The sequence below is a fragment of the Triturus cristatus genome, chromosome 11, assembly GCF_964204655.1.
Source record: "Triturus cristatus chromosome 11, aTriCri1.1, whole genome shotgun sequence".
Classification (NCBI taxonomy): Eukaryota; Metazoa; Chordata; class Amphibia; order Caudata; family Salamandridae; genus Triturus; species Triturus cristatus.
In genome coordinates this window covers 291,815,505-291,835,381 of record NC_140594.1, presented here as the reverse complement: position 1 = coordinate 291,835,381, position 19,877 = coordinate 291,815,505, and the positions used below count along the sequence as shown (strand labels likewise).

Genomic DNA, 19,877 nt, shown 5'->3' with positions numbered 1-19,877 from the left:
TATCCAGGGGTCCAGAAACCTTTTTGGTAGTGGCTTGCTGCCTCCAGCCGGTCAGAGACCACACCAGGGTTGGTAGGTTTTCAGGGGGTACCTCTGAGGCGCCCTCTGGGTACATGGCACAATAAATTCCACACTGGCATCAGTGTGTATTTATTGAGAGGAGTAGTTTGGTACCAAACACTCCTGTGTGGAACTAGAGCAGTTTCCAGCCCATGTACTCTATGGCTTCCTTGGCACTTACAATATCAAGGAATCAGCCCCAATATACCCTCATCTGTGGTATAGTGCACCCGGCCTTAGGGCTGTGAGGCCTGCAAGAGGGGTGACTTACCTATGCCTTCAGGCAGTGCCAGTTAACATGGCACCGAGGCAGGGTGCCATATCAACTGTCGTTTTCTCCCTCACAGGTCCCATGCCCTTGGTACTCAGGGTTCCATTTAATAGTGATTTATAGGAGGGGGGGGGGAGGGGATGTACCAATTGGGGATTTGTTTGTAGGGAAGAAGCACTGGCACTGGGGACCTGGTTGGCAGGGACCCTGTGCACTATAATTGAAACAACATCAAAACCAGGCAAAATGTGGGGGCTAACCATGCAAAAAGAGGCACTTTCTTACAATGGTTGAGGGTGCCTGTCAGTAAGTGCCTGCACAACCAACACCCTGATCAAGGACATCTCTGTGGATGCTAGCATCATTCTGAGACACTTCCCCCTTTCAAAACTGACACTGATCACTTGATTATTTCACTGGTCTCTTTAATAAATGGTCATGCTGAAGAACAAATACTGGCACCCAGTAACCCCGTTAAGTGGGCCAACGATGCACAAGTTAATTAATTAGCATAATGGCACACACAACATTTGCACTTGAGTTCCAGGTTTGAGTAGTGGGGTTCTTTTTTTCCAATTTACAAGTTTATGGAACGGTTTTTGCTGAAAATGCTTTTGGGGGCCCATCAAATTGCTTAATTCCCAGACTCAGACTTCCTCCCAGAGCAACAAAAAAATCTGGGCAATGGTCACAGACACATCATATTGAACACAACAGATTGATTATTAATGTCTATGACTACAGCCAAAATGAATACTGTGGGTAGAAACACTGTAGTGAGAGTCAACAACCCCAAGGGTTTCAGAAAACATAAGATCACTACTGCTTAGGTTAATACTGAACAGTGTTTAAAATCTGAGAAAAACGTCGACTTCGCATGTAAAGTAGTAGTAGTAGTAGTAGTATTGGCATTTGTAAGGCGCGTATATCACCCGAAGGTTTCATAGCGCCAGCAGATACTCAGATGATGGGCGTGCGGTCAACCAGTATTAGAATAGCCAGGTTTTCAGGAGTTTACGAAATTTCTGATGGTTGGGTTCAAGTCTGATGTACAAAGGAAGAGCATTCCAGCTCTCAGGGGCAATTTTGGAGAAGGATCTGTCTCCGTTTCTGACGGTTCGTACTTTGGGGACGGTAAGAAGGTGCATGCTGGAGGATCTGAGTGTTCTGGTCGGGCGATAGTCTGTCAGTTTATTTGCTAGATAAGTTGGAGCTTTGCAGTTCAGAGATTTGTGAACCAGGCAGCACATTTTAAACTTAATACGCTTTTTTATAGGAAGCCAATGGAGCGACCTCAAACAGGGGGCGGAAGAGGTGCAAGACGGGAGATCAAGAGCCATCCTGGCTACAGTATTTTGAAGGACCTGGAGTTTATTCAGGAGATTCTCGTTTATAGAGGCGAAAAGAGCATTGCCATAGTCCAGGCGGCTAATAATTAGTCCCTGGATTAAAGGCAGACGAGAGGAAAGAGGGATCCACTTGAAGATTTTCTTTAGGTTACGCATGAGCCCAAAGCTGGTGTGGGTGATGTTGTTAATATGGTCAGTCATGGTGAGTTTGTTGTCTAGCATTATCCCTAAGTTACGGGCTGTTGCCTTGGGAGGGGGGCAAGGTCCCAGCGATGATGGCCACCAATCATCTGTCCAGTGCCTATGAGCATTTCCAAAAAGCAAAATCTCTGTTTTGGCAGCATTGAGTAAAATTTAGTTGTTTGACATCCAGTCTTTTACTGCGAGCATGCATTTTTGGAATCTCAATTTGGCATTAGTGGGATTTGGTCCCAGGGTGATGAGGATTTGTGTGTCGTCTGCATAGGACACGGTTTCAAATCCGTGGACTTTGATTAATCTTGCTAGAGGAGATACGTAAAGACTAAAAAGCGTGGGGCTCAATATGGAGCCTTGTGGTACACCTTTATCTACTTCCTGATCTATGGAGGAGAATTTGCCAATCTGGACCTTAGAGCTCCGTCCAGTCAGGTAGCTTTTGATCCATAATAGAGCTGAGCCTTCGACACCAACCTCCGCCAGCCGTTCTACTAGAATGCTATGTGAGATGGTGTCGAAGGCAGCGGATAAGTCGAGTAGTATCAGGATGGCGGACTGTTTAGCATCCAGAGCTAGCCTGATGTTGTCCACCATTTCAAGTAGGGCTGTTTCGGTGCTGTGAAACGCCCTAAATCCTGACTGAGATGGATCTAATAATTTATTAGACTCAAGGTGTTTAGTGAGTTGGGTGTTAATTAGGGATTCCAAGACCTTGCCGAACATCGGAAGGGGAGAGATGGGCCGATAATTCAAAGGTTGTGATGGGTCAGCAGAAGGTTTTTTCAAGATGGGTCTGATGACGGCTTCTTTCCAATGTGAGGGAACCGTCGAGTGAGAGATTAAAGATTTTGGTCAGGTGTGGGGTAAAAATGGGGGCAACTTTGGACAAAATTAGAGAAGAAGCCGGATCGGCTGGGGAGCCCGACTTAATTCTATTCATTGTGAGGGTTACTTCATCTTCCGTGAATGAGTGAAACTCCTTTAAGATGGCGATGGGGGCGGAAGGGGCTATATTAGTAGTCTGCTTGAGAGATGGAACAATAACAGTGAGATTGGTGAATGTCTTGTAGATATCATTGATTTTGTTATAAAAAAAGGAGGAAAGGGTATCAACCCATTCATGGGACGCAGTTGTGGCGGGCCTGCAGGGCGGGGGGTTAGAGAACTATTTAACTATTTTATAGAGTTCTCTGTGCGAGTTCGCGGCCTGGTCTATCCTGTGCCCCAGGTAGATTTTTTTAGCTAGGGCAATGTCGTTCATGTAAACGCTATAAATATGATTTTTGTCTTACCTTAGCCTCAGAAGGGTCTAGTAACTTTTGTGTTTTTGTGTGTACAGATTTTCATTTATTTACCTACATGTAACTAAAGGCGTATTCTTCGTCAAAGTGTTCGCTCCGACTGTAAATTCGGTGGTTAACAGTAGGCACACTCTCAATTGGTTGAGCTGGAATGTCAGGGGGCTTAACAATGCTAGGAAGGTACGGCAGGTGCTCGCCTATTTGGACAGGCATAATGTGCAGGTCGCACTGCTGCAGGAGACGCATCTCACGCAGCAGTCCGCCTTGAGGGTCGCGGCTGGGTGGGCTGGGGTGCGGCTGGCTGCGACGTACTCCTCGTATGCTCGGGGAGTCATGATATTGATTAAAAAGAATGTTCCCTATACGCTGCTACAGGTGGATGCGGATGCAGAGGGCCGGTATGTTATTGCTCAGGGCACATTCTAGAATACCCCGTTAACTATTGATCTACGGTCCGAACACAGATGATCCCGCTTTCTTTGATGCCATTTGGGGTAAACTCTCTAACAACTCCTGCGGGACCATTATCTGTGGTGGGGACTTTAATGCGGTATTAGACCCTGCACTCTATAGAAAAACATCGGCGTCCTATCCTTCTCGGAGGGCCCCGGGTGCAATACGGGAGGGGATGAAGTCACTGGGGCTGGTCGATATCTGGCGACAGCGACACCCACAAGTAATGGAAGGAACTTGTCACTCATACGCACGACAGGTCTGGTCCCGAATCGACTATTGGCTGGGAACGCCGGATGTTTGCAGTTGGGTGGCACAGGTTGGGCATTTACCGAGAACATTGTCGGACCATTCCCCGGTGGCAATGGCTCTGGAACTGCCCTCACGGCTCCCGCCTCCTTTCCAGTGGCGCTTGCAATCCTCCTCTCTGCTGGACCCGGTGTTCACGGAGGGAATTCGGCAGGCTATAACGGACTACTTCGCGGTAAATGCGGGGTCGGTCACGACAATGGGGACACTGTGGGAAGCCTTTAAGGTGACCATTCGTGGGGAATGTATTGGTCTGCAGGCTGGAGTCTTGAAGTCTCTCCGCCGCACTATGGAAACGCTGGAGAGGGAGTTGGGTGAGTTGGAACGTTCCTATAGCGACGGGCCGTGCCCGACAATTCTGGCACGAATAAACGAAAACATTTCTGCATATAACGACACCGCAGATCAAGAGGTTAGGCATTTCTCCCGGCGCTGCAGGAAGCGCTATTATGGGGAGGGCGGAAGACCGGGGAGGGCGCTGGCTTCCCGCCTTCTTGATCCACATCGGAAGGCGCACATAGTGCAGGCGATTAGAGAAGATGGGGAGGTCCGCCATGATGCTGATGGTATTTTGCGAGCGTTCACTGAATATTATACGGCAATGTATGAATGCCGACCTACGGCTAGCCCGGAGGAACTTGGGCAATACCTTGATGACATTGCACTGGTATGGCTGTCGCGTCGCCAGCAGGATTTTCTGATGCACCGCCTCACACTGGGGGAAATACAAGATGCTATAAAAGCGCTACCGGGTGGCAAGGCGGCGGGAACGGATGGCTTGCCAGCTGAATTCTACAAAGAATACACTGACCAGCTGGCGCCGTGCCTTTTACAGCTTTACGAGGAGGCGTATGAGACCCAATGTTTGCCGCCGACTCTTCGGGAGGCGCTGGTGGTCGCCCTTTTGAAACCTGACAAGCCGCCGGAGCAGTGTGATTCGTAGCGCCCCTTGTCCCTAATAAATACCGATGTCAAAATTTTGGCAAAAGTATTGGCCACGAGGCTCCAACTCTTGCTCCCGGACATGGTGCTCCCGGACCAGTCGGGATTTATTCCCGCTCGCTCCACATCCCATAACCTACGCACCATATTTGCAGTGATGCATGTGCTGAAGCCCGAACTTCCGGCAGTGGCAGTGCTACTTGATGCCACAAAAGCATTTGACTCTATAGCGTGGTCCTACATGATTACAGTCCTTCATCGTATGGGCGTCCCCTTTGTCTTCACGAACTGGATTCGGTTGCTGTATACTAAACCGGTGGCCCGGGTTCGTATCAATGGGCACCTTTCTGAGAAATTTGCGATCCGCCGGGGTACTCGGCAGGGTTGTCCGCTGTCGCCCCTGCTATTTGCGTTGGTGCTGGAGCCCCTGGCTTGTATAATACGACAGAGGCACGCTGCGTCGGCGTTGCGATTTTTGCAGAGGCCGCTTGAGGTTTCCATGTATGCGGACGACATGGTGTTGTATGTGCGCGAACCGGAGCGGCATCTAGCACCGCTTATCCGTGAATATATCAGATTTGAGCGCTTCTCTGGACTGGGAATCAACTGGGCCAAATCCACTATACTGTCTCTCACCGATGGCACCCGGCCCTTTGATATGGAATATCCGTTGGTGTGGGGGTTGGAAGAAGTTAAATATTTAGGAATCTGGCTGCATAGGGATTCGCAGACGGTCATTCAGGCGAATTTTGGCAAGGCGGTGGCCAAACTGGAGGACCAAGTGGCTCGTTGGATCAAGCTGCTGTTCTCCTTCGCGGATCGTATTGCCCTGATGAAAATGATAGTGCTTTCACGCTTTCTTTACTATTTTTGCAATATTCCGGTGCGCCTTAGCAAGTCTTTCTTCGGCACTCTGCGCTCCCTCTTGATCACGCTGGCGTGGGGGGGGGAAGAAGCCCCGCCTTCGCTGGGAAACGCTTACATTACCTTATGCTCAGGGTGGCTTTGCGGCGCCGGACTTTACCTCTGTGCTCAGGCACAGTACGCCTATTACTGGCTGCATGACCCTGCCTTCATTCCGCACGTGGCTGTTGAGGCGGGTGCGGTCCATCCTCTACCCCTCAAAGCGATGATTGTAAACACGTATACGGTGTATGAGAGGGGGGAGTTTGATACGGTGCAGACTACTGCGGACGCCTGGCGGGCTCTGGGGCGGCGTGCGGGGGTGTTACCGCTCTATGCTCCAAACATGCCGCTACTCCATCACTCGGATCTCTCGGTGTCCCAGGAAACGGGTACACTGCGCACACTGGCGGGGATGGGACTAGGCACTATGGCGGACGTGACCGGGAGGTCAGTTTCTGACCCTAGCAGACCTTGCGGCCCGCGGTGAGGTCACGACCATGCAGCGCTTTGTATATGCTAGACTGAGATCGGCCATGCGGGTGTTCAATCCGCACTTTCCCTCCGAGCCGCCGGCTCTTGGGGCGCTGCAGTTTCTTTACACGACCACCTCCAGGGCTCGGCTAGTGACCAGGAAGGCATCCCAGAGCGAGGGGATCTTGGCGGGAACAATGGCCCTAGACAATTGGAATATGGTACTCCCGGAGCCCCTTGCGGAGAGTGAATGGCTGGATAGCTGCAGCTTGACGGGCCGCTTGTCGCCGAATGGCAACCTGCGCTTGGTGCACTTTAAATATCTGCATCAGATGTATTATACACCGGCGCAATTGTGTAAAATTGGGCTCCGTCAATCTGATGCCTGTAAACGATGTGGGGCGCCTGGGGCAGGATTTTATCACTTGGCATGGGAATGTCCGAAGATACTTGCTTACTGGGGTGAAGTGATTAGAGTGCTGGGCTTGATGATTGAAGAATCACTGGACTGTCATCCACGGTTCTGTCTGCTGGGAGTGGGGGCTAAGGTGCGCCCTGCTAATCAAAAGCTTGTCTCCATTGCACTGCTTTTGGCTAAGCGGAGAATCTCTTTCTGTTGGGAGAGTCGACTGACTCCTACGACCAGCGTATGGCTGCATGACTTAGCGTATTGCCGAGATCAGCTTACCTGCTATGCAGAGGAGCTGCCGACGGCCTCTAGGCCGAGAGACATTTGGGGGCCACTCACCTCGTACCTGCTGTCGCTTGAGTAGGGGCTGATGACTGGTTTGCGGTTGATGTATTTCCCTGCTCATGATTAACTCTGGGGGTTGCTGCCTGCCTCCCGGAACCTGCCATTTCGGGGCTGATTGGAGTTGCGTCATCGCAGCAATGTAAGTTCGCTGTACCACTGCTACTTGTGTCATTTATTGCACTGAAGTCTTGCTATTGTCTATTTGCATTGTTTTGTATTGTGTATGATATACACGAATAAAATTTCATTAAAAAAAAAAAAAAAACTTCCGATGCTTTCGAGAGACTGGGATGTGGAAATAGGTATATTGAAGATCTATAGAACACATCCAGTCCCCTGCATGAAGCCTAAACCCAATTGGCATCTCTGGCCACATGTCAGCCACTGGTGAATGGTATCACAGGTACCCAGGGCACTGTGACCAGAGAAGGCCTCTAAGGGCTGCAGCCCTTATTGTGCCACCCTTAGAGGCCCTGTACCCTGACACACACACACTGCCTTTGCAGGCTGAGTGCCTTGGTGCAGAACAAAACAGAGTCGACATGGCACACATCCCTGTGTGCCATGCCCACAACACATACTGCCCTGGCATACCTCAGTCACCCCTCTAGATGAACCTATGTCAGTGGTGTGGGTACAGGTGCATGAGCCCTGTACCCCTACAGTACCCAGGTCCATTCCTGGGCACTGTAAGTGCAGTGTTGCCATAAAGTAAAAGTATTTAAGTAAAGCATCTCATTCTGAGAAAGTATTTTGATACCTACTTGTGGTTCTAAAATTAAACCATACATTTTTATATACAAACCATTGGCCTAGAGTTCAGTTCTTGAGTGCGTGTGAGCATTTGCTGACTGAGTGTGTACAACAAATGCTTTACACTGTCCTCTGATGCTGCCTTACTGCTCGACCAAGCTACCACTTTAGAGAGTAAGGTTATATATAACTTTAGCCTCTGCCAAACCTCTGGGGACTGTGGACTCTGTTCACACTGAACCTTACTTTGGTACAGTATATACAGAGACACTTTCTTACACATGATGTATGTTTCTTTATTACTTCAAATGCAAAAGATTTACAATGCAATTGTGGCAGATTTGAGCCTAGTAATATGTTTTTAGGCTGTATATGTATATATATATATATATCCATATTACCTATATATGTGGATATTTATATGTAGGTATATGCATATTATTTGTTATTGCTCCGGGGTCCCCTCACGTGGGCGGGACTATTCAGTGCTTATGACTATTGATGAGTATTCCCTGGAAGAGAAACACCCTCTGCACGGCCAGACTTTGTTTCTGACTTCCTGAGGGCAAAGGCCATCACTCCTGAGGGTCAGAAACTCATCTGTGGTGACAGGCTGGATTAAAGCAGTCAGTTAAAACAACAGGAGCTGGTAGGTTTTCAGGGGGCACTTCTAAAGTGCCCTCAGCGTGCATGTACTAATACATTTAACACTGGAATCAGTGTGGATTTATTAATATGAGATGTTTGATACCAAACATCTCTATTTTCAGTAAAGCCATCATGCATCTCACAAAGATGGCAGACTCTGAAATGTTGTCTTCACTTCAGGCAGTCCACCTTAGGGGTGGAACTAACCTGAAGGTGAACACACCTCTCTGACCCCTAATTTTCCTGCCTTGCCCAGGTGCCAAAGGGGCCCTGGTCATTGGGGAGGTTGGAAGTGTCAGCATCCTCTCTTGTGACAGAAGCCAGATTTGCATACCAAAGTCACCTGCTTTTTTAAACTCCCTGCCTTGGAATGCTAACTCGCAAGTCATCAAGTGGTAGGGGGTGTAAACACTCTCAGCCCGATCAGGCTTGTGTTCCTGACCTTTTGAGAGCAACGGCCCTCACACCCGGGGGTCAGAAACACATCTGTGGTGACAGGCGGGCTAAGACCAGTCAGCTAGCACACTGGTACTGGATAGGTTTTCGCAGAGCACCTCTAATGTGTAAGGGTAGGAGCATAAACATTGGTGCACATTATTTTTACAGGATAACATTGCTGAATAATTCACTATCTGAGTCCCTTCTATATAAGAAATTTAATTAATGGGGTCAACATCAGGGCATACAGAATATAGATGACCGAGTCCAACAGCAGTAGACCGCAATGTCCTGCAAAGGAAGCATTGAAGAAATGCATCAATTGAGGATGACGAGAGGACACTGTGAAAATAACAGTGTGGCGCTGGGAGCACAGAATTATGAATACACAAGAAGAGGAGACCCCAGTCGTAGTTTAACTCTCACTGTTTGATACTTTAGTGTCTCTTTGGGCAAGCACATTGACCCTTGTTCTGCAATACATTCAAGGTCCTCCAACATGAGCATATTTATACCACTTTTGGGGGGAAACTGAGATTCTCTCTTCTGCTACCCTTTGATGCACAGGTTGTTTAAGTGTCATTCCTGTGGTGGTGATAAGAATTGAACAGGTGAACACTGTTTGTCTCAAAGAGGAGTGCCACATATGTAACAAGCATTGGCATAGCCAATAGGTCTCGCCTTTGGTACCTTATAAATGTTTAGCCATGCAACTGTAAATGTGGTTGCACCAAGGATATTGTGCTGGATAACTAAACACTTCTAAGGTCCCAAAGGCGAGACCGTTTCACTATGCCAATGCTGGTTTAAACCTTGGATTTGAGACAGTCCACCTTGGGAATGAACACCAAACATGAGAGCTGACCATGGAGTACTGTGTCTGTGTAGCCTGTTTGAGACTGAACGACACAAAACAGTATGGAAAGGGAAGTGGGTGGAGCTTGTCGTTAAGAAACAGCACTGAACAGAGGTTTATTAAAGACATTTACATTACACATATTGGCACATTCAAACACAGTGAGATGACCAGTATGCACGCACCCTTGTCTACACATACATTGCATTATGTCAAATGTAAACATTTAATATCAGTCTGCAGGTCATCATCTCAGCCAGGAGAGTACATCAATTGCGATGACCTCTTACTGCAGAGGTTTCTTTCCCTGGGTATTGCCACCCAACCAGGCTGTCCATTCAAAGATACACAAGCCTGCCAGCCAATCAGCCACCTCATTTGTACTTGGCAGGCTGAGGCCTTGACGCCTGGCATTAACTCTGACGTTGACAGATATGGATCCCACCCCTCCCCCGGAAGCAGCACTATTGCTGGAAAATGAAAGGTTAGCTGGCGTCAGCAGCTGTTTGGCATTGATATTTCAGAAATGATTCACATTGTCTAACATTGAACGAGGGGAGGAGGGCGGTGCAAGGAAAAGGGTAAACATACGGACATGGACAAAGGACAAATGTTTCATATGGAGTCAGACAAGCAAGGTAGCAGACAAGTTACAGCAGGGTGCGAATCCAACCAGGGTCACACATTAAGACTATTCAGTATCATTAAATGATGGTGACCTTGCCACGTTTGCCATAAACAACAACCACTCAGCATCGTGTCGGGTCTCGGAAGCGCCCTTTTAGCTGAACACTGATGAACAGCCCATACACTGAGTCCATCTGTCGCTCACGCTCATTGGTTCTGGTTCTATTGTACAGCGCTCGGACACCTTCGGGTAAAGTCTGCGCTTTATAAAAATGCATTAAATAAATAAATCTAAAAAAAAAAATCACCCAGTCTCTCCCATTCAGAACAGTAGGCGGCAGCAGTTAACCGTTGTCTGCCCGACTCGAGGCAGGCTGTCACCACCCTGTGAGTGAATAACTCATTTCAAGTTAAGCGCCACTCACTCAAAAGATAAATTAAGCAGCGTATACGAAGGCGGATCGTACAAAAGCCTCGTGCGGACTACACAGCCAATCAGCACTTCGTAATTCTGCATGGTGCACAAGGATTGGCTAAGGTGCTCCAATACTCCAATCCTAGGTCACCTTATACGTTAGTAGTACCGCCCGCACTCTGAGGGCTTCTAAAATATATTCGGCCGTTGGGTTGGTTGTTATTCCACCCGGTTAAAAGATCAGCAACGGAAGACAGACACGAGGCTGATTTCACTGACGGGCCGTGTCAATTCTGGAATGGTGATCACCGTAATGTAGACAAGCAGCCGCCCTACTTGTAGCAGTTTCTGGCTCCACAGGGTCACCCGCTGTGAGTGAATTTTAAAGATAGCCAAGTCTGCTTGATTACTTAGACACCTACTTGTAGTGTAGGCATTTTTGTAATATTTAAAAATAAAGTATCCCTCAATTACATTGGTGTGCGTCGCAGGTGTGAATCATGCACGGACCGTGCTGTGCGAAATATGACACATTGTATTTCTGAGTCACGGACTGAACTCCCTCGTCCAGAACCGTGCCCGGACTGAGCCTTAAAGCCGCACTGTAGCCTTGAGTATGTTGCATTTAGCAAATACCTGGATCCCAGGGGGCGGGCCGCGCTCTCCCACTAAACAGCACGCTTGGACTTGGGCTGAAGCCCTGGCGTTCCCGGTGTTGGCCTGCCCCCGAGCCATGGTGTAAATCCTCGGCGCTAAAACCCTGTAAGGAAAATGAAAACGGAAGACGCCAATGACGGAAGGGAGAGGGGGCGAGGGTGTAGTGCAAGCAGAGGTGACGAGAAGCGCGGGTGAGAAGGGAAGGGGGAGTGCAAGCAGAGGAGCCTGAATAAAGCTGACGAGGAGGGAGGGGGAGAAAGGAGGGGGGAGTGCGAGCAGAGGAGCCATTAGAACAAGGCTTAATGAGATAAGAAAGGCAGATGGCGGCTGCGTGCGTTCACGCGCACATGCACGCAAGCACGCAAGCTTTAGGCCAGGAAAAGCTTGCGGGTAGTACTTTGAAAAGCCCCTTACTACAAGTCGAGCAGCAGCGCATGCGCTGCTCTAGGCTCGACCTAAAAAGATTGTTACTCTTCGCAAGTACTTAAGAGAAACTCTAATTTGGAGGCAAGTTTTTAACTTTGATCAACTCCCTATGTAAAATATGTGCTTGCACTGTAGGAATGCAAAATGTATCTGTCTATATGAGTAGTTACACAAATATTGATTTAAATTTCACCCACTAATTCTTTTTTTATTTAATTATTTTATAGCGCTCGTCCCAGTGTAAGGTGTCAGAGCGCTTTACATCACACAGAGACACATCAAATCATACAAGTGTGTATATCAATTTACAGAACATGCTACATAAGGCAATGAGGGTTATAAGGTGTAGGAGTCGCATATTGTCCATTGTTGTAGACATTATATATTAAGAGTGAATAGCTGGAAGAAAAACAAAGTCAGAGTATAATACACAACACAGTAATTGTGGTTGTCTGTGCTACCAAGCAGAACGGCCAGGGAAGGTAAGCGTGGGGTTGGGGGGAGCAGGGTGGGAGCAGTCAATAAACAAGGACAAGGGAAAATACCATTTAAAAATAAAAGAAAACCATTTGCCGCATCGCCACATAGGCCGGCTTTCTATTTTCCCTCGTCATCGCCTGTCGACTCCGCCCCCACCCCACTGCGCTTACCTGCACCAATCGCTCCTGCTAACAAGACTTTCTTACTTCCTAAAGGAGACATTCTTTGTAATTTTAGCATAACAGTTTCTGGAAAAAACAATAAGAATCTAAACCCATGACTTACTGTTGCTGTGCAGCTCCTTGATGCCAGCAAATAGATCACTGTGCTATATTCAGGACCACTGGAATTATGTGGCAAGGGAGGACCAAATTATGCAGCAGGGTTACTAAATTATGCAGCAAGAAAATGCAAATTATACGGCATAATGCGTCAAATTTTCTGATAGTATCGGTTAATTATTTTTTAAACATTTTAACATTGTCTGGACAAAGGTTTCAATGTATCAGTACTAGTTTAACACCCAAAATATAGCAATATGCAACTGAAAGGTGAACAGACAACCACTGAAAGTGCCTCCCGCTGCACAGCAACATGCAGTGCTGTATTTTTTGTAACTTTTGATCCATTTCAGCAACAAACAAAATTCTTTTTTTAAAAAAAATCTGCAAATAATGTAGCAGATGAATGATTATGTTGCACATGTGACAAATCCAGAATTATGTGAAAAACACTGCAGAAAATCATAATTCCAGTGGCCCTGCCTATATTACAAGGCTTGCAATTTATGAACTAGAAGTAACAAAAGTATCTACGTGTCAGAGGCAGTAGCCCACTTACCTATCTAAATAACATACACATCTGTGATCTTCATGTTACACAATATGCTTTGCAGCAGGTGCAATAACCCTCTATGCTACTTCATGAGTCAAACTGTGACTGGCCAAAACAAAGCTCTCTCCCAGAACTGTGTTAACCAATAGAGTTATTTTACCACTATCATAATCTACTCAAAATGCAGGGCACAGAACGATCTCAGCAGCAGGTGTCTTAACCATGTAAGATGTTTGAAAATGACGCCTCTTTGTGACCAACTAAGTGACCTTGGACAGATGTACTGCCACGTGCCCTTGTTGCCAATTTCTTAGCAGCAGATTATTTAAACTAAATGTATAATTTGAATGTCAGACTATGTTGCCCAATCTCCACCCCTCTTGACTCCACCCCTTTCATCTGCCACACCTTAGCCCCGAATTAGGGGCTCCCATAGTAAATATTTTCCTATTCCAGCACTTCTTGGAGACTTATTCATGAGCTTCTGTTTGGAGACAAGTATTTCTGACTAAAGAAACTGTAAACGATGTAAATGCTTTATGGTATGCAGCGCTCCCCAGTGGCACTCGACAGTGCTCAAGCAAATGTATACCTGGATTAAAACACCCCAAAAACAGTGATTTGTTAGCTAAAGTAACATGGCTGGGAAAGAGGTGTGTGTGTTTCTGGTATCAATTACTAAGTAATCTCACCCATGACCTCCCCCACAGGAAACAAACTACTCAGCACACGTGCGTGCATACAACCGGGCCCCGTTGTTGCGAAACCCTACATAGCATTGACGCTGTCACCCGAGATATCAGTCAGCGCCTATAAGCCAGTGGTAAGCAGTGCATTTTATTAACTCGTTTATGCCTGCGTTGCTAAATGGGTTCTGATGACAATTGTAAATGAGGCCTAGAAGAAACCCAAAAAAAACATTACATTCCATATCTAGTTCCCCCCAACCAAAATAACCAGAGAGACCCTGAAGGGGGTCCTTGGTATAGACAGTGAAGGGGACAACACTTCTCTCAACCTCTCGGAACTGGAAGTCGGATGGAGGGGTGGAGGAGCGGCGGGTTGTGAGTTTGTGTGTGCGCGAGACATATTTCCTTCTATTTCTGTTTTTTTCATGTCTGAAGGGCCTTGTTTCTTACCTCCAGGAAAAAAAGGGCCTCATTGTTCCTTTTGGCATGGGGGTGGGGCAGGAGACGGTGGTGGGGGCTGGGTGGGTGAATCTGGGGGACCCTTATAAGTGGAGTGCAAACAGCCTTTCATTTACAATGCCATGCACTATGCCAGGAGGCAGGGTGGTGAGGTGGGGGCCGCAGGGGGTGGCCACCCCCCGCAGAGGCTATTGACTCATTTAATAATTAACTTGTTCATGAAAATACCATGTTCTGTTGCCAGTGACATGTCTGGATGGTGACTGGCTGCCACCATTGTCTTGAAAACACTGGGCGCGAGGCGGGTTTGGGAGGGGGATCAGGTGCACGCGAGGATATTGACATGGCTTACTTGTTCTATGGCTCTCTCTACCGCCCCTATGTCTGTCCCGCCACTCTTCATGAAGTAGGGATGGGACTGTAGGGCTGGGGATCCTGTGCTCGCGCTGCTATTCAGGGAATATGTCGTAAGGGGTGGGGGTCTTGTCGCAAGTTGTCTTGTCTCTTTGGAATGTGCAGGGCCGGGGGGTCCCGGGCGAGAATGTGCAGGAGTCACGTGGTCCCAATCCGTCTATGTGAGTAAGGAGAGGCTCCACGTCATGATGGCGAGATTGTATGAGGCGGGGATCCTTGATTTACTGGTGGGTATGTGCAGGGCTTCCGTGTCCCAGGCTTTTTCAGCTCAGGTAAATATGGGAAGGTCAAGGGACCGGAGGCCTTGGTCGAGTCCAGGGGGAGGTGTTGTGCAGGGGGTCGTGTTGTGCAGGAGGTCGTGGGCTCTTCCAGCGTAAGGAAACGAATGGATGGGCTTGGAACTGGGCTCGGGCCGATGCCCACTGATGAGGAAACGAAGGGGCGGCAACTTCCCAGAGTCCCCTTCCTGTGTTGCTGATCAGGCTAATTCATGTTTTACTGTTTAAGAAACAGGCTAATGAATATTGACTTTTCACAAACCTGTTAACATTTCGTTAATTGATTTTTTGGGTTGGCTTTTCAGAATTCCTCCCCTCTAAACGACAACAGATTGATCCGATTTTCAGGCAAATAGATTTACAAAGAATGCTGGTTTAACAAGCGCTCGCCATGACGTATATTTTTCTCTTTTTCTGCCGTCCCACTTGGACGGCCTCGCCTGCTAAAAGGTTTCTTATCTTTATGGGGCCATGTGTTTGGCCCCATAAAGATAAGAAACCTTTTACTTCAGAAGGAAAGCAGGCGAGGCCGTCCAAGTAAGACGGCAGAAAAAGCCGAACGAAAACGTCACTATCAACTCTATTCCAATGGCTGGCCACCATTTAGCATAAACGGTGACGCTAGCCAATGGAAAAGAGGGGCGGGGCTTAATGCCCTTTATACACAAAATACCCCAAATCATTAAATCTCGCCAGCGAGACTGCGCATGTGCGCAGCCTACGCCAGGCGAGACCTAGAAAATGGTATCTAGGAGCTTGAAGGGCAGAGAGGGGACTGAACTAATGGATATTCGGAGCCTCCTTGTGAAGAGTAAAGATCCGCCCATAACACAGGGATATCAGAGATATTCTAATGCTTACAACTGTCAATGAGATATGCGAGGATGAAAATGAAAAAAATGATTTCGGGAACAAAGCTCATGCATGCAAAATTATCAATGAAACAACTATGTAGGTTTACTGCATTACATTTATCAGGTCACGGAATGTTTCATCTAAGAGTCCAACAATTGTAAACCAATGTCACTACTTATTATTATTATTTTTGGGTCATCACCTGCTGGTTACATCGCATTCCTTTTAAACCGACCACTGCTCTCACGCACACTTTCATTACCTTTGCACTTTAGGTTAATGCAGACAGACAGTGGGTGGCTCTTCAGCATCTCCTTGCGTTTATCATCGAGCTGTACTCCTAGTGTTGGGCGCCTGCGTTTCTACAGCATTTTGGGGGGGAAAAACAGAGTCAATTTTAAAGGCAAGTAAGCACTGACAATAAAATATTCTGAACTGCTAGCATCTCATCCACAGTCTATGCCTGAAGCTTTCCATAAGGTTATCTTTGAAGCTGTGCCAGTATCCCATAGCTCAATTCACAATAGTACACCATTGCCAACATGCTGGACTCCCGCCCTCTCTACTCTGTGACCACTAGACAGTTCTCCCGTCAGCACCATTCTCCATAAGGCTCCATGTTTCGCTGCGCTACATTCATAACCAGATTCTCCCATATTAATTAATCCAGTTTGGTTCATTCCGTTTCTGAAGGATCAGCCTTTACATCTACTCAGTAATTGCCCACTACTTTGATTTGTAGGGTGCAGCATCCTTATTACATAACTACTACTTCATCGTATTACCTGAATTTCACTATTTGTGAATAAATATGATTTAGGTAACAGTCTCCTCGAGTGGAAAACATTCCAGAACATACAGACCTCGCTAGGTGCAAATACTTCAAGTACATATACTCACTCAGATAGATTAAACTGCCTAAAATAACAAGTTTAAAAAAATAAGATCTCTACTGGTGGGGGGGGGGGGGGGGGCAATCTCTGATAAAAAATAAATTACAAATATTGCCCACCCACACACCGTTTACATTGCTCTTTCAATTTAACTGCACATTTTTCTTTTTAGGTTACACATTATTTGCTCCCTGTTGAAATTGTGCATTTCACCACTGTACTGTGAGGGGTACAAGAGACTAGAGGTGTCCTTTATTTACCCCAAGTGATTGTTTTTCATGCAATCTAGACATCTGTTTTCCTTTTCCATTAGTGGCTCAATTGGTTTGACTTACTACCTATCTGCCACACGCCCTTGGGAGCTGCTATGTCTGTGCCTTTGCCCTTTTTCAGTGTACTCAAGCAAGGTTCGGGAATGGCAGGGTGAGATACTAATGACCAAAGAGACGAAGAGTGTCTGCAGGGTATGAGGGAATGTTATCTCCATGGCCACCTGACACTTGAGTAAATTGATCAAATTCTGAAACCGGTAAAAAGCATTTGACACTTCCAGCAGCAATCAAGGAAATTTGACTAATTTCATTCTTATCCTAATCGACCACATGTTCACCAAAAGGACACGTTGGTGCGAAGAACATTCAAGGATCAATGTTTTAATCATATAAAAAAAAGTTTCAGCTAGCAGCCTTCTAGACACTAATGAAGATAATCAGTATAAAGATGGTATAAAAGCACAACTTCAGCAGAACATTTTCATGTTTATGAGCCTTCCGAAAGGATATGTGTGAGGGAATTAACCTAAAATGCAGTTTGAGATGGTTCAGAAGCTTAGGTGCTGTGAAATAAATAAAGTGAATGCCCCCTCAACCACTGAGCTGAATCATCGAGATCCTGAGTAAATGAAAAGAATTTGATCGTAAGGGAAATATAGCAACTGAAACTTTCTTGAACGCATAACTTTTCAGTTTTGCAATACACCCTGTGCATCCGACAGAGTATCTTATAAGCACGTCTTTGCTTGACAGACATCTAATGAAAGCAGACTCTAGTTTTTCATACACAGTAAAATAATTTTTCATGCAGGCAACTTTTGGCACTGCAATGTTTTGTAACTTTTGTAGCTTACCAAGGGAGTTACTGGGACTCCAATATATAGGCTATTACAGTAATCATTTCTGGAGAGGACACAAGCAGAGGCTATTTTGGCATGATGTACTTCATATAGAAAGGGTAAGATTTTTTCAATGAGCTTGAAAATGCAAAAACAAATGAAGAAACAGCATTCAAGTTACTTTCAAGGTCAGCATATTGTCACAGAAAATGTCTACAGACGGAACCTCGGCTTCTGGCACTGCGGCCAGATACAATTTTTATATTGATCTTGGTCCTTACTTTCAACCAAGATCTTTTTGTTGTCATTCAATTTTAAAACATTGGTAGACAACCATTTCTGGACCACAAGCACGCATTCTGTTCGATTTGCAACTAAGGTGGATGCACAATGAATTGTGGATCATCTGCGTAGGACACCCCCCAAAAAGCCATAAGATCTAACCGAGACAGAGGACATAGATACACACTGAAAACTATTGGCAAAAGTGATGAGACTAAAGGTACACCACACTCTTTGACATTAACTCTTAGATTGATATGGTTGTAAAGTCACTGATTGAAAGTCTCTTTCAAGAAAGGGCAGAAATCATGATTATTCTGTGATTCCTATTTCTCCAAGACAGATCAAGGGAACGGCATGGTGCACCCAAATGAAAGTGGAGGATGAATTGAATAGGATTACTGCTGCTAAGTAGTCAGTCAAGAATAGTTCATCTAATGCAATCACATGTGCTGCCTATGCTCTCGGTCTTGTTCAAAAAAAGTTGTTGCCAGGCATTGAAACTATTGGTGCCTTCTAGACTGTTTGGCCAATACTTGCTCTGTCATTTACCAAAAACTGGTATAAAAGGTAATTGACAGGGATGGTGTGGCTTAGATTTTCGCTTTCAATAGGCAGTTCTGTGTTCCATTCTTGGCGAACATCGCTCATGTCTAACATAACATTTACAATGTTAATAAGGGTGCCGGACAGTTCCATGGACAAGTAGTGATGGAAGAGATGGGGTACAGGTTAGCTGGTGATTCAATTTTTACTTATCCCAAAGCTGTGAGGACTTCATCAAAATGAGCGGAAATAAAACTTGCCCGGAAATTGTCTGAAATTAGAGTACATTGTACTAGAAAGGACCGGTTGTCAGTGTTTGGAGGGTTTTTAAATCTCGCATATCCTTTCTGAAACTTAGCACCAAATAACAAAATTAATTATTTGCAATAATCTTCTGGGGTGTAAATATTAGAAGTTGGACAGACATCTATAGAAGTACTATATGGACTGGAATAGATAATGTATTCTAGGATTGTAAAAAAAAGAAAAAAAAGCAATGATACTGAGCTAGAAAAATATGTCCTTTATTCACTTTCAGATGCTGTTTGCATTAAGACGCATCTGGTTCTGAGTAAGATCTGTGTCATTTTCATTCTGCTGTTCTTCAAAGCAATCAACTCTTAGGGTTGTCTGTGAATCATTTATTCCCTAGTATTTGAGTTTAAAGCTTAAATGGTCGTAGGAGGCATCATGATCAAGGGTTTGTTTCAAGGCTCTATTAAAGTTACACAAGACTTCACAGACCTGAATAAAGTTATGGACTGGGAACAGGAAGTGAGCCCAGGTTTCACTAGTTCTCAGAATGTTGATTTTCTTCAATGGTCGATAGGTTGTCAAGTTCGGTATTGCTTTATGGGGTGTGTTTTTAGAAAGGCTGATTAAAAGTGAAATCAATTAGTATTAAAAAAAATGAGGGGTGAATCAGTAAATTATAGTGTTTCTCTGTGGGCCACAGAAGGTCCAAAATATGTCCTCTGAAATGAGCGTGTCTTTATACGTGTTGTTTTTGCAAACTGATTAGAGAGATTGCAGAAAATCTTGTTCATGTTGATCATCTGTATTATTAACGTGAATATTAAAATCTCCCAGTATTACTTTGTTTGGTAAACGGAGTAGCACATGGCCGGCAGATAACGCGTGCAAGCCTGTCCCTTTGATTCAGGGGATGATAAATAAAAATGCTCACGTCAACTCAGGGAGGT

The 19,877-nt window shown here is 46.0% G+C and overlaps 1 protein-coding gene across 2 annotated transcripts in view; it reads right to left on the bottom strand.

Annotated features, from left to right (window-relative positions):
* THOC5 (THO complex subunit 5) overlaps window positions 1–19,877 on the bottom strand; it is a 332,064-nt gene that overhangs the window by 114,154 nt on the left and 198,033 nt on the right. For both annotated transcript variants that reach the window (XM_085636167.1, XM_085636168.1), the window contains exon 11: window positions 16,106–16,205. In XM_085636167.1, the coding sequence (XP_085492293.1) occupies window positions 16,106–16,205 (100 nt within the window). The remainder of the gene's footprint in view (window positions 1–16,105; window positions 16,206–19,877) is intronic.